Source organism: Perognathus longimembris, chromosome 28 (genome assembly GCF_023159225.1).
Source record: "Perognathus longimembris pacificus isolate PPM17 chromosome 28, ASM2315922v1, whole genome shotgun sequence".
NCBI lineage: Eukaryota > Metazoa > Chordata > Mammalia > Rodentia > Heteromyidae > Perognathus > Perognathus longimembris.
Window position 1 is genome coordinate 106,390,815 of NC_063188.1, and position 16,150 is coordinate 106,406,964.

At 39.5% G+C, this 16,150-nt stretch overlaps 1 protein-coding gene across 1 annotated transcript in view; it reads right to left on the reverse strand.

Annotated features, from left to right (window-relative positions):
* Egfl6 (EGF like domain multiple 6) overlaps window positions 1–16,150 on the reverse strand; it is a 45,501-nt gene that overhangs the window by 15,998 nt on the left and 13,353 nt on the right. Inside the window, exons 2-5 of the mRNA XM_048336044.1 lie at window positions 12,161–12,273; window positions 6,900–6,992; window positions 4,016–4,135; window positions 1,239–1,358 (exon numbers count right to left, since the gene is read on the reverse strand). Coding sequence (XP_048192001.1) covers window positions 1,239–1,358; window positions 4,016–4,135; window positions 6,900–6,992; window positions 12,161–12,273 — 446 coding nt within the window. The remainder of the gene's footprint in view (window positions 1–1,238; window positions 1,359–4,015; window positions 4,136–6,899; window positions 6,993–12,160; window positions 12,274–16,150) is intronic.

Genomic DNA, 16,150 nt, shown 5'->3' on the forward strand with positions numbered 1-16,150 from the left:
TATGACTGATTTAATATGCTAATTTTCTCCACTCATAAGTGATAGAATAATTCACAGCATGGTTCACAAATAGTGTGAATTCAGTCACATGCTAATTTAAACAAGGTGGAAAGTATATGATCTTTACAATGTGACCAATATCATACTGAAAAAGTTAAGTAAATACATTTTCCAGCAAAATATTAACTAGAACTTTGAAATAAAGTCAGATGACCTCTTATCCCTTACTCATTGAGTAGTGAAGTGTCTACTAGTTGATAATTGAAGTAAAATATGCAGGGTCAGTATGCTAAAATAAAACTACCTTTATCTTTTTTTTCCCTTAGTATGGCATTAGACAATCTGGAATACTGTAGCAATGTTTTTTTTTTTTCCTAACATCCAAATGTGTATCTAGCACATAAATGGCTAAAATACTGTTTGAAAAATGGACAAATCATGTTCATTGCAGCACTATTCACCATATCTAAGATATGGAAAGAATCATCCCAGATGCCTCTCAATGGACAAGAAAATGTAGCATATACACACAATGTAATTTTACTCATGAGGAAATGGAAAGACTTTGGAAAAATATATTAAGTGAAGTAAGCCAGATCTAGAGAAACAAAGGTTGCATGGTTTCCCTCGTTTGTGGTAGATATAGTATACCTCTAAATCTATAAGTAAACACACTGGGCAGTATGCAAGTGGTTACAAATGAATTGATGGATGTCTAATAGATTCTATGAAGAGCTCAAATAGTCTAATCTTTTATAAAGACTTGGTCAAAGCCCAACAAAATCACCACCAGAAATGGATACCTCCAAGAGAGAAGGTGGAGCTAAGGGGAGAGGGGAAAAGAATGAAGCGGGGAAGGAGGGGAGAATGTGGTCAAGAATTAATATACCAAAAACAGTAAGAAAAACAAGGGAAGGTGAGGGCCGAAGTGGGGGATGAGAATCTTGAAAGGGTGACACTGCTGAAGAGGCATTAGAGTCAGAAACTGCTTTGCTAAATGACACCTCCTTTGTACAATGTCATAAAGATAATAAAAAACTAAAAATTAAAAAAATGATCATTTAGGAGATTGCAATATTTAGTCAATAAGTCAGCCATGTTAAGTGAAAAAAGGGGCATCAAGGGAGGAGGAGGAGGAGGATGAGGAGGAGGAGGAGGAGGAGGAGGAGGAGGAGGAGGAGGAGGAGGAGGAGGAGGAGCAGGAGCAGGAGGAGGAATAGTGATTCTTGCTGTTCTACCTAGGCAGATTCTTCCATTTGGGGCAAGATGGAGACCTGGGGATGGACAGAGACACCGTGGCCCTTCTTCTGTGTCTTCACAGCCATATTGGCAGTTTATCCTGGCACATGTCCTCGAGTCTGCAAAGCAATTATTATTAATTATAATAATTGATTATACGATTATTATTCTGTTCTCCAAGATGACAAAACATGCTTACTAAGATCTTTGGTCCAAATTTTGTGACAATGAGTGTAACCCATGGTATAACATTATAGGACAAGTTTCATTGTCCAAGACCCAGATACAAAGTCAAAGGGAATCTGGACAGGGGTGGTACCTTGGTGGCCCCTGGGCACCACTTGGGGTCTGTTTTGTGGGTGAATACACCAACTTTGACTGTAGATACATTCTACAGCCTACAGACTGTATCTCCACTTTTACGTACTCAGTCACCTCAGACACTTGGCCAGTCTCTATAGGGTGAACGTTGCTATTGGTAGAGCTTATCAATTAGGATAAAAGAATGCATTCAACAAACCTTTCCATATTGTATCAATGAGAGTTATCTGAGGCGTAAGACTTGGTCTTTCAGGTACCTGAATTATACAGCTGATGAGCTGTTTGAGAACCATTATGGACCCCTCTTTTCTTTTGACACTCTCACCATTGAGGAGGCTGGAAAGTTAGATACTAATGTTCTCTCAGCTTCCATTGCATTAAGAAATGACCATGTGACTCAGTGGGCCAAAGAAGTATAAAGAAAAGTAAGAGCAATGGAGAAAGTAGAACATCTGGAAAAAATGTTCATGATAAATAGGACAAACATGAAATAATGTTGATTTCCCAGCATCACCATTGTCCTCTTAGCTTTGCCTATAATGTACAAAGGACTCCTGGTGCTGAGATAACCCTATTGTCACTATGAGGCAACAGCATGGGAATAAGATCAATATTTAAGGACAGAAAGGACTGAGTCCTTAGGGAGCTATTCTGGAAATACTTGCCACCAGCTTTTTTAGGAAATGACACAATTTGGTTGGATTTTTCTGCCATATGTTGCTAGATATAATGTATCTCACAAAAAATGTATTTCCAGTATATGTGAATCATAAGTGCCCAGTGGCTCAAAGAAACAGTCATCTCTTATGGTTCCAGCTTTATGGTCAAAACAGGGGAACCTGAAACATATACTCCATCTATTGATCTTTCTCCATAACATGTCAATCATCTAGAAGGACAAAGGAGACTAGAGGAGACAGGTGGAAACAATCCGCCTTCAGGACAGGGGGTAAGTGCTGCAGTTTAATCCTCTATACCTAGATACATAAAATCAGAAATATGGCACTAGGATGGAAACTCAAGATAGATAATGTAAAAATACCTACTGATGGTTATATTATGCATTTCTTCTTTTCTCCTTACGTATCCTCTTTGAAACTTCATTTTCAAATTTGACATACTTCTGTCTTTCCATTTGGGGAAAGATGCTTTTTTAAAAAAAATTAGCACTGATTGAATTCTCATGAAATATTCCAGAAATATTAGTGTATATCATTAGTGTATATCTTCATAAAACTTTTAAGTGATCCCCCTAAATGCCTAGATGGTGATTCTTCTTAGAGAGGGCTAGGGAGAGGGGATTCAGGCAAAGTTCTCTTTGCTGGTAGTTACAAGATTACTTGCCGTATAAGAATTCATTAAGCTATGCATTTGTTTCATGTGGGTTTCTGTTGAGTTTATAATAAGAAGAATATTTTAAAGAGACAGTTTGGATGCCTGCTTTATCTCTTAGACTTGCTGGCTGAGAGTCTGAGTGGCTGTTGGTATAGGGGCATTTTGCCAAAGAGTGACTGGACAAGGAGGAGCCAGGGGCAGCCAGCCATGCCCTAGGGAAGATTATATAACCTTGGGAAAGCCCAGCATGGGCTGGCAAGTCTATGGGACTGCAATCATAGGAAGCTAGCCTAAGTCAGATGGGGAGAGGAGAGGGGAGGAGGGAAGGCAGGCAGGGAGCGTGGGTTTGCCTTTCAGCTGCAACATTAAACCTGAAAAGCCTCCCCTCTCAATAAATGAATGGCTATGGACTCTCATCCTCCCACAGGACAAGGGTTTTCTTTATCACAGAAGGGCTTTTTTCTTTTCAGGAATGTGAGTCAGAATGTATTTCCAAGCAGACTCACTAATCTTTGGGAGTGGGGCAAGGAGCGTGAGAATGGTAGCTGGTGGGCAGGATTGATGGCTCAAGATGGCATGGAAATTTATCACCTTTTGAAAACAATATGTTCATTTTGTTCACTGTGCTTACTTTCATGATGAACTCCAACCCTCCTCTCAGTATATAGAGATAGATAGAAAATCACAATTTATTTCCCCTAGTTACTCTTTCAAAATTTTTTTTTACAAAGTAAGTGTCTAGAAGAAGAAAATCCATAGACACATAAAGAAGATTAGTGGCTGCCAAGGGCAGCGAGGAGGGGGGAGGGGGAAGTGATTGCTAATGGGAAAGCTTTCCTTCTGGGGTGACCAAAATCTTCTGGAACTTGATGGTAGTGGTGTTTGCACACATTGTGAAGGTACTAAATTGAATTGTCCACTTTAAAGTGGTTTAAAGTGTGGATTTTATATCAAGTACATTTTATCATGATTACAAAGGGTAACTGTCCAAAGATACTTGTAGCACGGGGCAATGTTACAGATTTAAAAAAGAATAACTCAAGCCAGACTTTCTATGCATCCAACAGGAAAAGACAACCCTCAGATGTTGGTGGGGAGTGGTCTGGCTGTTACAACTTACTCATACATGTGGCATCTGGCATGAGCATGTAGCCGCTGAGGCAAAAGCATTTGTAGCTACCATGTGTATTCACACATCTGTGTTGGCATGGCCGGGGTTTGACTCCACATTCATTCATATCTGCAGGGGGAAGTTAGAAAATGGAGAAAAATTAATCAAATGGGGAAACTTCCACATTGAGAATTCTAGATCTTGAGAAGGACAACTGGATTGGGTTCCTTGGATCCTACCATTTTCTTCCACTCAAATCATTAAATTCCATTTTGAAGGCCTAATTCACCATTTGGAGCACGTAAATAGGTATGAGCGCCATTGGAAACTGATATAATGTACTGACATTAGATATAGACATACCCATGACCCAGCAATTCCTGTCCTGGGTATATATACCCAAAAGAAATACCAAAAGTACAGCCATTAAAAATAATCATACTAGCCCCAAATGAGGACTAATCTAACAGAAGGGTAGATAAATTTCCTGCATACTCATGTAATAAAATACTACATAGCAATGAAATTGAACAAATTACAACCACAGGTAACAATGAATGACTCTCACAAGCATGATATGTAGTAGAAGAAGCTACGTATATGCATACAATATACATAGACTCCGTATGATTCCATTTAGTTAAAGTTAAAAAGAAGTTGTGGTCACTCTGTGACAGATGAAGCCAGGATATGCCTTTCTTACTGGGTAGAAGTACTAAGACCAGGTAGTCTTTCCTGGTGGGAAAACTGGTAAGGTTTTGGTTTTGATCCGGACATGAGTTACACCATTTGTGACTACTCTTATTACATTGTGCTGTGCTGTGCTGTACTGTACTCTCTCTCTCTCTTTCTTTCTGTCCATATGCACGTGTGCATGCTGGTACTGTGGGTTGGACTTGGGCCTCAAACTCTGGCTTTACTTTCTCACTCAAGGCTGACATTCTACCACTTGAGCCACAGCTTTATTTCTGGCCTTTTGCTGGTTAATTGGATTCCTGAACTGCTTTGAACCACAGTCCTCAGATTTCAGTTTCCTGAGTAACTAGGATTATAGGCGTGAGACACCAGGGCCTGAGAAGTTGTGTTTTTTTTTGATATATCAAAATTCTGTGGGTATAACACTTTAATAGATGTTGGAAATATACAATTCAGATATTTCCACCTTTAATGATTTCCTAATCAGTTGATGGCAGATAGCAACAGCATCATTGTGAATTTGGGTGGCGCTGAGCTGGTCCAGTTGCCTAGGCCCATACCTTTCTAAAGGGAGACGTGGTAGGCATTTAGGATAACATTGGAGAACATTTAATCCTATGCAAAGATTTTTACAGGATGTTGTTAAGGGATAAGACAAGTTTACAGAGCTATGTGTAAGAATCAACCACAAACTTGTAAAATAAATTAAACAAAACTCAAGTATATAAGGAAACAAAAGCAAAATGGTTTGTTTTTCTTTTCTGTGGTTTACAGTGCTTTCTGGAAAATAAGCTTAAATATCACAACTAGGTAACATTTTCCTTACAATAAAAAGTGACAAAGAAGGAAAAAATATTTTTAAAGGGATTACGAGTAAAGGATCTTGTCTTTGGTAATGCAATCATGGGTGAAGGGTATCATATTTTAACTCCTCTGAGGAAGATACAGAAAGTCTAAAACAAAACTCCATATAAGACAAAAATTCAGGGCTGGGGATATAGCCTAGTGGCAAGAGTGCCTGCCTCGGATACACGAGGCCCTAGGTTCGATTCCCCAGCACCACATATACAGAAAATGGCCAGAAGCGGCGCTGTGGCTCAAGTGGCAGAGTCCTAGCCTTGAGCAAAAAAAAAAAAAAAAAAAGAAGCCAGGGAAAGTGCTCAGGCCCTGAGTCCAAGGCCCAGGACTGGCCAAAAAAAAAAAAAAGACAAAAATTCAGTATGACAACCGGCAATGTTTGCTCTTGAAAAATAAAGACACAAGTGCTATTTCTTTTGCAAAAGGTAGGGATTTTCCAGTACTCTAGCTGAGCATTTGGAATTCCCGTCTCCATTGCCTGCTACCCTACCATCTTCCTCAAAGACCCGAACCACTTTAACAGAGGGTTTGGAAATGCTAATTAGACATAATGGAAAACCCCAGGAATAGTCCACTACTTGACTCTAACTTAGAGGTGACTGACTCATCTCTTGGAAAGAACATTTTGGGGAAAGCTATCAGTTGAAAGTTAAGGCTTGTCATATGAAAGGATATATGTGGACTTTGATCAGAATGCTATGGGAGTGAAGGCTATGAGAAGACAGACAATACCACAACTTGAGTCAACTAGATCACTCCCTCAGTGTCAATATTTTACTGGGATTTTGAAAGTACCATGAAAAATATGGTCCATTCAAAATTTCTTGACAACTTGTCTTGATACAGAATTCAAAGCAAATTTTCTGGAGTGAAACCTCTGGTGAGAGGTACAATTGAATTATCACTGAGCATGCGATTCTTGACATACCTCTCTCAAGAAATTGGTTGCAGCCTATTCAGGATGCTGAGATCTGAATCTCAAGATTTGCAACCAGAAAAGTCTGAGAGATTCATCTCAAGTTAACCACCAAAAAGCTGGAAGTGGAGGCCATGGCTCAAGTGACTGAATTCCAGCCTTGAGTAAACAAACGAAGGGACAGTGCCCAGGTCTTGAGTTCAAGCCCCACTACTGGCACACATAAAAACAGTATTTTGTTGGGCATCTTGACAAACACATCAGAATTTTCACACTTATCAATGAAAAGAGATTGACTGAAAGAATCTTGTCCTAAAGCCCTGTATATATGGAGATTTGAAATCCTGTGCACAACTTTTTATTCCAGCCCCCACCCCATGCATTGATCAAATTTATCCTATGAGCCTAAGCTGTTATACTGACCTTGGCTGCACGTTTTCCCAGTATATCCTGGAAAACATCTACATTTGTTTGGTCCCACACACTCACCATACTTGCATCCAGGTTCACACATAGCTGTGAAAAACAAGCAAACAAAACAAGTTGTCCTGATAAAGAACAGAGGTAGTTGTTATAGTGAAATGAGCATAAATAAAAGTCAGTTGCCTTCTGCTTGGTAGAAAACTCATTGGAGGCTGTACAGTTTCCTCTTTCATTCATTTTTACCTTTCAGACACTGGACTTTTCCTTATAAACAAGATTGAACCCTCATACCCATCATCCAACAAGTGTCAATTGAGTGTGCTTACCTGTCAAGCACTGCCACCACTCCAGTGATATTCAAAGAAATTTTATAAAGCTCTTCCCCTTCAAGTCAGCCAGTTTTGCATACCAACACATAATATTTACTAAAAGAGTTTGATCTGTAATGCCAGTTACTGAGGAAGATGAGTGTTCCAGGCTTCCCTGGGAGGAAAATGTGACTCTGAAAAACAACCTAAAGCAAGAAGATTTGGGGATGGGGCTCAAATGGAAGAGCATCTTGCCAGCAAACATGAGGCCCTAAGTTCAAATCTCAATATTGCCAAAATTTAGAAAAAAAAGGAGTTTGAGCAGAAGAGACCTCACAGTAAGCCTGAGGTAAGTGCCAAGGTCCTCCCACTTATTTCTGTCTCTTGCCTCTAGTTCTTTGGTTCTTGGCAAGCCAAACTTTGGAGTGTATTATCACTTCAAAGCTCATGTGGGATGAGGAAGAAGCTAGACTTCTGAAACCACCTCTCTGCCTTGTTTCTTCCCTTGCTCCCTTGCTGCCTTATAGATTTATAGAATTACTCTTAATGAAATAATTGTACAAACATTGCCGATGCCAGATACAACATTAAAGTGTCTAAAAACATAGCTCTGATCATGCCACATATTGCAGAGTTATCAGGTAATTTTTATTGCCTCCTGACAGATGCTATAACTAAATGATTTCATTATGATCTGGCCTTCTTTTCCAGCTTTAATTTAAGCTGTTCCCTGGACATAAACAACAGTGCAGCCAAAGTACCACATTGCCTATCACTCTTTTGACCTGCTTTTTGCTTTCTGCCTCTATGTGTTGCTAGTCTCTCTAGAGCATCTTTTTCCAAGTCTCCAATAATAGTTGATGTAATTCCCACCCTTCCAGGGCCACTTTGCATGGCCTCTTTTTCTAGAAATCATCACACTTGGAATTCTGCCCAACTGCAGGAATTCCACAGAACTTTGGTGGGCCTCTCCTATGCAGTTGACCAGTCTTGATCTTATTAAAAAAACCAAGCATGATATGACTTTTATTCTTAGCTTCTGTCTGCTACTTGGTTTGAAGTTTGATAAGAACTTCCTGATAGTTTCTTCTGCAGAATCTCATATAGTGTGAATCTACTACATCTGCAATTTTTTTTCCTTTTTGTAGTGCTTAGGATGTAATGAAGGCCTTCCTATATTCTAGGCAACTGGTCTACAAGTAAGCAACACTTCCGACTGTTGGATTTTTGAGACAGGGTCTCATTATATAACCAAGAAATTGGTATTCTCCTGCCTGCCCCTCCCAAGTAATGGGATTATAGCATGCACCTCCACACCTGGAGCAAATATTTTTGATTAATCAACATAGTATAGAACTTTTAGTAGGGGAATATTTTATGTCCCTGAATTAATCATAACTGAGGAAACAGAGAAATTTTTTTCTAGTAAAATCTTTCTACTTTAAGAGACAGGAGTTAGAATTTAATTTCCAGTATCTGTTTTGTTATGGATATGTACTTGGTGATGCAGCTTTAAGTTCAGATGTTAGAAAAATAAATCTTTTTTAAGCCCTGAAGACCTCTGATTACTCCCTGGGAACTGATTTCCAACATGATCCAGACAGGAAAGCCCAGGATAAATGCCAAATAGTACATAGGAGAAATGGTGAATAATGCCCTTGCTTTAAGGTCAAAGCTCCAGAAAGATGTTTTTAATTTACAGCAACTTTGGATCAGTGGCTTCAACAGCCAATCCACAGCAAGGAGAAATTCACTTTGTGTCTAAAGTGGCTAGATAAGCAAGCAGGCTTTATACAGCCCAATTCTCTTGTTCAGCTCACTCACAACTCTCTTCAATGCAGCTTTTCATTAGGGAATTCTTGGTGGATAACTCTTCATTCCATCTCATTCAAGTGACATGAATTGTAAGGTTTATGATATGGAGGTGAGCAAACTGCTGGGAACAGATTCAGACTGGGCAGAGGTCAAGAGCTGGAAAACTCCAAGGGGGAGGAAGGGCCTTGAGTGAAATAAAGAGTGAAGAGATGGATGGAGGAGAAAAGTCTCTCTGCTCACTAAGGAAAAGTTGACATGTACTCTCCTTACTGCTCAGCCCTCAGTCAAGCACTAACATTGTTATTTGATGCTTCAAGGGACATATGACTTCACTATCAGGAAAGACCATACAAATCAGATAAAAATATGATCTAGACTTTAGAAAAGCCATTACAATTTAAAACCAAAATGCTATACTAGTATAGTAGAGGTACTGATAGTCTCTAAAGCTCGCAAAATATGCATAGTGAACACTTGGCTTCAACCCTCTGAGATTGATCTTTTATCTCACTTCAAAATCTTTTGTGCCTGTAACATAGATACACTCCATGAAAGCACTGAAAATGTGGTTGGCTGTATGTACTGTGGCCAAACTGCTTTGATCCAGTGAAAGAATGGCCCTTGCAGAAAGCCAAAGCTTGCCCCCTTTTATTCATCAATGGAATTCAGGAGTCTTACAAGTTTTATGGTAGTAGATGTTGAGTTCGTGTGACCATAAGCAAGATTTCAAATCATGTGTTACACATGGATTTTTCCCCTTCCACTTGACTGACTACAAATAAACTGTGTTATTTTGTGTCTAGCGAAAGAAGAAAAGACATTTTAATGCTTCTGTCACCTGGTGCTTTAAAGGACAGAAGTCTGCGTTGGGAGTCATTAGTCCTTTGTGAATTGGTAGTATTAACGAGGTGATTTTTTTCTGTGTTCCGGGTAATAAGCACACTCTTTAATTCTTTTACTCTGGATCTTCTGATCCATGTTGCAGAGGAGGAACTGCAGCCTTAGTGAGTTTGCCTACCTTGGCCAAGCTCACTCACATTGCTCCAATTCACAATGCCCTTGATCATGACATTATACATCCAATCAGGGTAAGGGTCCATCCATTGTTTTAATGTATACTGGTTCTTCTAGGGAACCACTATAATATTCTTTGTCTGAGTATCAGAAGGGAATTATGATGGCTAAAGATCTATACAATATGGAACATAGGGAAGCAATATCTATGTCTTCCATTGGATCATGGATTTCACATATCCATCGCCTACCTATGGTCAATCCAAATAGTTTTGGGTCAGCTGAAGAGGAGGAGGTAAGGGCAGGGACAGATCAACAAGATGAAAGTAGCACTGTTATTACTAATATAGCTATGTATGCATGCATGCATGCATGTATATATGTATGTATTCTCAGTCATGGGGCTTGAACTCAGAACCTGAGCTCTGTCCCTGAGCTATTGCACTCATAGATAGGGCCACATCACTTTGAGCTAAAGCATCACTTTGAGCCACAGCGTCACTTCCTGTATTCTGGTGGTTAATTGTAGATAAATGTCTCATGGACTTTCCTACCTGGGGCTTTGAATCATGATCCTTAGATCATGCCCTTCTGAGTAGCTAGGATTACAGGTATGAGCCACTGGTGCCTGGCATCATTGTATTTTTTTAAAAAAGTGTGTGTGTGTGTGTGTGTGTGTGTGTGTGTGTGTGTGTGTGTGTACCAGTCCTGGGGCTTGAACTCAGGGCCTGGGTGCTATTCCTGAGAATTTTTTCTCAAGGATAGTGCTCTACAACTGGAGCCACAGTTCCACTTGCGGCTCTCTTGATGGTTAATTGGAGATAAGAAGGTCATGAGCTTTCTTGTTCCAGCTGGCTTCGAAATGTGATCCTGAGATACTAGCCTCATGAGTAGCTAGGATTACAGGCATGAGACACCAGTGCCTGGCTTTGAATTATATTTTTTATTATCTTTAAGTTGTTGTACCAAGGGGTTGCAATTCAACATGTAAGTTTATGAGTATAATTCATCCTAATCAATATCACACTAATATTTTAGTACTTTTATAAGATACATGTTGTTACGTTATTATTGAACAAGTAAGGGATGCAGTTCAGGCATTGACTACCTGATGGGAAGATAGAGAAAGAGAGAACAGATTGTTATCCAGAAGAAAGGCATGTCTTTTCAGACAGCTTAGAGATTTGATTTTCCTCTACTAAACATGTCAATTATTATGGGAAGTCACATAAAACAAAATAAGTCCAAATGATAAGCTCATGATTCCTCTTCCCAATTCTCTTAAAACTATGAGATCTTGTAACACATTTGAGAAACTAAGTCAAAGGAAAATTATACTTTTTACCTTGCAATCTATGTAAGAGAATCAGAAACTACTTAAAATCTCTGTATATGCATGTGTTCCTTGAAATAATTTAGAAACAGACCTTATGAATTTTTAAAATATGAGTAGCACATCTTTAATTTAAATGGCATATTTTAAGCGGGGTGCTGGTGGCTCACGCTCCTAATCCTAACCACTCAGAAGGCTGAGATTTTAGGATTGCAGTTTGAAATCAGCCTGGGCAAAGAAGGCCGTGAGAATCTCATTTCCAATAAACTACTCAGGAAAAGCCAGAAGTGGCGCTATGGCTCAAGTGCTAGAGTGCTAGCCTTGAGCACAAAGAGACCCAGGGACAGAGCCCAGGCTCTGAGTTCAAGCCCAAGGACCGGCAAACAAACAAACAACAACAAAAAAACCCAAAGCATATTTTTGTAGTCAAAGCCTACTAACTAAATGAGTAATAATTAAGTTCATGTTTACTGGAAAAACTATAATTAAAAGGAGTTAATTGGTTTGTTTTGCTCATCTCAGTTCCTTCAGATTAAACAAACAACAGAAACAACTCAGTTATACTTATTAAGATAGTAACAGAAATAATTAGTAAGACACTCTTCTAAAGTAAATTATGCCATATTCTAAGGAGGAAAAGATCTTACTGGGAATGAGAACTTGGATATTGATAATTATCCATGTCCTTACCCTGGGGAATCTATTGGCAACTTGGTGACATGCTTGTGGTGTCACAGAAACAAAAGATCTTGACCCAAGTGCCAAGTGGTTTGAATTTTTATAAAAATTACCTTCACAGATTCCCTTGCTGTTCCTTTTCCAGCCATAGCAACAGGCCAGTTTAGTTCCATAGTGACAGATCCCAGTCTGGCGTGCTAGGACTGACAACCCGTGATTCCTTGGACTGTGGATAAAGAACCACACATTAGTATTGGAAAAACAGAAAACGTAATAGACTCTTCTCTGCTAATAAAGTAGCTGGACAGATGTCAAATACCTGACTCATTTCAACAGACTTGACGTTAGTGATAGATTCCATTTTGAAATGCTGAAGTTTGAAATTGGTAGCCTCCACTCACATTCCTTGCCAACCTTCTTCAATAGCCTTGCCCATTTCCTCCTTCCTCAAGGTTAAAAGAATTGGACTTAACTTATATGATATATAAAGCTAGGGCATAGGAAAGCGTCCAAATATGTTTGCTTTCACACTTGATATAATGCCCCTTATCCAGTCTGCTCTGTATAGACCCAGTGCTTCTCCAGTCTTGGTTCTATTTCAGTGTTGAGTGTACTGGTGTGACTAACTAGCCATGTGGTTTTGGCCCAGACAAGAGCTCTGTGTTTTACCTCATTGGCCACCTGGTAATCATCGAACAGACTGCAATCATTATGGACAGATAAGAACTAGAGATTTTTCTGCCAAACCATCTCACATTACAGAGGAGGAGACTTGAGAGTCACAGAGTAGAGGCCTGTCCCTGGTAGAGCCAGGTGCCAGGGATTACAGACCAAGGCTTGCTTTCATTCCTCACAATCTCCCAGAAACACAATTTGCTAAACTTTATGGAGCAGTAGTCAGTAAACACTTTCTCTAAAGGGATAGATGGTAAACACTGGGGGGTTCTGAGGGTCATAAGGTTCCTGTCCATGTGCTACAGCAGCCATAGGCAAAAGAAAACATAGAACTTTATATGGACACCAAAATTTGAATTTAATATGTTTTTCATGTGTTATGACATAGTATTTTGATTCATTCTTTTTTTTTTCAGATGGTTGTACATGGTTGGTTCATTCTTTTTTTCTTTTTGCCAGTCCTGGGCCTTGAACTCAGGGCCTGAGCACTGTCCCTGGCTTCTTTTTGCTCAAGGCTAGCACTCTGCCACTTGAGCCACCGTTTTCTATGTATGTGGTGCTTGGGAATCTAACCCAGGGCTTCATGTATGCGAGGCAAGCACTCTACCCCTAGGCCATATTCCCCCCTGGTTCATTCTTGAATATTTAGAAATGTAAGAATTGGCCTTAGCTTAAAGGCTAAGTAGTGACAAGCTAGCTTTAGTTTTTCTGACCCTCTGATTTAGAGGTCACGAAGAGTGCCCCCCAGAAACTACTCTAAGGAATGCAGATGGGAACGAAGCTCTTTGCCTGATTATCTACTTACTGTCATAGTCTTGGCCAGGGTTGCTATCAGACTGGAAGAAAAGATTTACTTCATATATTTTATGGAGGGCTGTAGTTGATATTCCTCATGCATATTAAATGCACCTTAAAATGTTTCCTGGCTCTTTAATAGACAGAGGATGTACATTTTACTAGGTGCTTTCTGCAGCAGGACTGCATTTTATGCTAGTTAATAATATCTTAGGGAAGGTCACACAGTTGGACAACCCTGTAGGTTTCGCTCAGTGTCTGCTTCTCTTACAAGCTTGTTTCTCAGTTAAGAGCTATAAGGATACACTTTGAGAGCACAAAATGCAAGGATGATTTTTATTGTTTGCTTATTTTGGAAGGGCACTATTTTTTTCATTGTGAAAAGAAATTTCCAAGCCATTTAGTCAGCCACTTAGCAAAAGGGTTTCTCAACCTCTACGTGACTGACATTTTAGGTTAGATAATTCTTTGTTGGTGGAGGCTGTTCCGTACACTGTAGGCGGTTTAGCAGCATTCCCGGCCTCTGTCTAAAGATGCCAGGAGCACACATCCCCCAGTTATGACAATCAGAAATGTCTCCAGGTATTGCAAAATATTTCCTGGATGGCAAAATGATCTTCCATTAAAACAAAAACACCTATTGAGCAGTTTCTGTGTTCTAAACACTTACTTAGGCACACGGAATAATGGGAAGGTGGTTGTCATCTTAGTTCATCGTTTATGTCTTAAACCGAAATACTGTAGTAAGAACAAGATGGCAGGTTGCATTACAATGCTCTGAGAATTATTTTTCCCTTTAATGCTGGGGTTTGAGCACAAGGCAAGCACTGTTAATTAATAAACTACATTTAAAAGCCTGAGAAAGAGTTGACTGAGAAATAGTGCAGCCACCCATCATGATCTAATCTATATAGTGCTAACAGTTCTATAAGGGGTAGACAATCATAATTGTGGCCATAGTCTCCACATGATTACAGTGTCCAAAGAAGCAGCCATGGCCTACTAGACAGAAAGTGTACTGTGTAATTAAGTGGTAGCCCAAATACTGTGATGCCCTCCCAAATGTTATATTAATGTTTAAAAATGAAGGCATAAAATACATAACATAAAATGACCATTTTCAATTGTATGCTTTAGTGATTTTTAGTATTCTAATGATATAATACACCAATCTCTATTATTTACTTCTGCAACATTTCCATCAGCCCCTCAAAGAAATACCCTCCTCGCTCCCTTTTCTCTACTCTCTGCAAACCACCAATACACTTTTTGTCTTTTGTCTCTTCTGGAAATTTCAAATGAACAGAAGCATACAATGCATAGCTGTTGTGTTTGGGTTTTTAAACTCTATGCTGTAGTACCTAATAACACTTTGCTACTTTTAATTACTGAATAGTATTCCATTACATGGCTATACCACATGTTACTTATCCATTCATGAATTGAAAGGTATTTGGGCTGTTTCTACTTTTGGCCATTATGAATAATGTTGTTGTGAGCATTGTTACACCGTTTTGTCTAGGCAGTTCCTTTCCTCCCCCCCCCCCTCCTTCCCTCCTTCCTCCTCCTCCTCCTCTTCCTTGTCTTTTCCTTTTTTTTCGTGTGGCTTGAACTCAGGGCCTTCTACTCTTTACTTTGCTTAAAGCTAGTGCTCTACCACTTGAGCCACAGCTCCAGTTCCAGAATTTTGATGGATAATTGAAGATAAGAGTCTTGAAGATTTGCTTTCCTGGGCTGGCTTCAAACCATGATCTTCAGATTTCAGCCTTCTGAGTAGCTAGGATTACAGGAGTGTGTCACCAGCACTGCCAGGCAGAGACTCCATTTCTTCATCACACACATGTAAGACAAATCTTGAAAAAATGCTGAAATTTAATTTTATGTCTTAACAGCAGAAAGTTAATATTCAGTATATAGAATAGATGGAGGAACTAACTTTGGGAAAGAAGAGAAAGGAATGCAAGGGTGGTAACACTTGAATTGGATTTAAAAAAATGCAAAACAGGAAAGTTGGATGGAAAACTCTATGTGACTTTCATTCCATATCTTATATGCATTAGAGATTAGTTAATTAAATTTCAGTATAGCAACAACATCTTAGAGGTTATCTGTCAACTTTTTGAGTTCAGATATGCAAGCTATATGCTCTCTGGCCCCATAGGAAGGATCTAGGCCTATTTCCTGATGCCAAAAATCCAGTATTCCCCCCCCCCCCCAAATGCGTTGTGTATATTAAGCATAGGTCTTGGAAACAGTGTCCCTGACCTAGAGTCAGAGTATTCGAGGCATTACACATAATCTACTATGGGAGCTACAAGGAAAGAAATAAAATCCACCCTGCCAACAAGAGGTTTGAAATATTCTTTTAAAGGATACAACTTTTAAGACTTAAGATGGACAGAGGCCAAGTAGAAGGAGTGAGAGGACTATTGTTCATGGGGGGGACAGAATGCAAGAGATGCTATGCTTGTGCTTGAAGGACCTACAGAAGATCAGAGCATTGCAACAAATAGGTGGTGGAGTTGCTTAGCTGGAGATAAGCCTCAGAGGAGGACAGAAGCAACATCATCAAAAGTCTTGTAGGCCAAATTGGGACCTTTGTATTCTAATGGCAAGAACACAGCACTGATGGG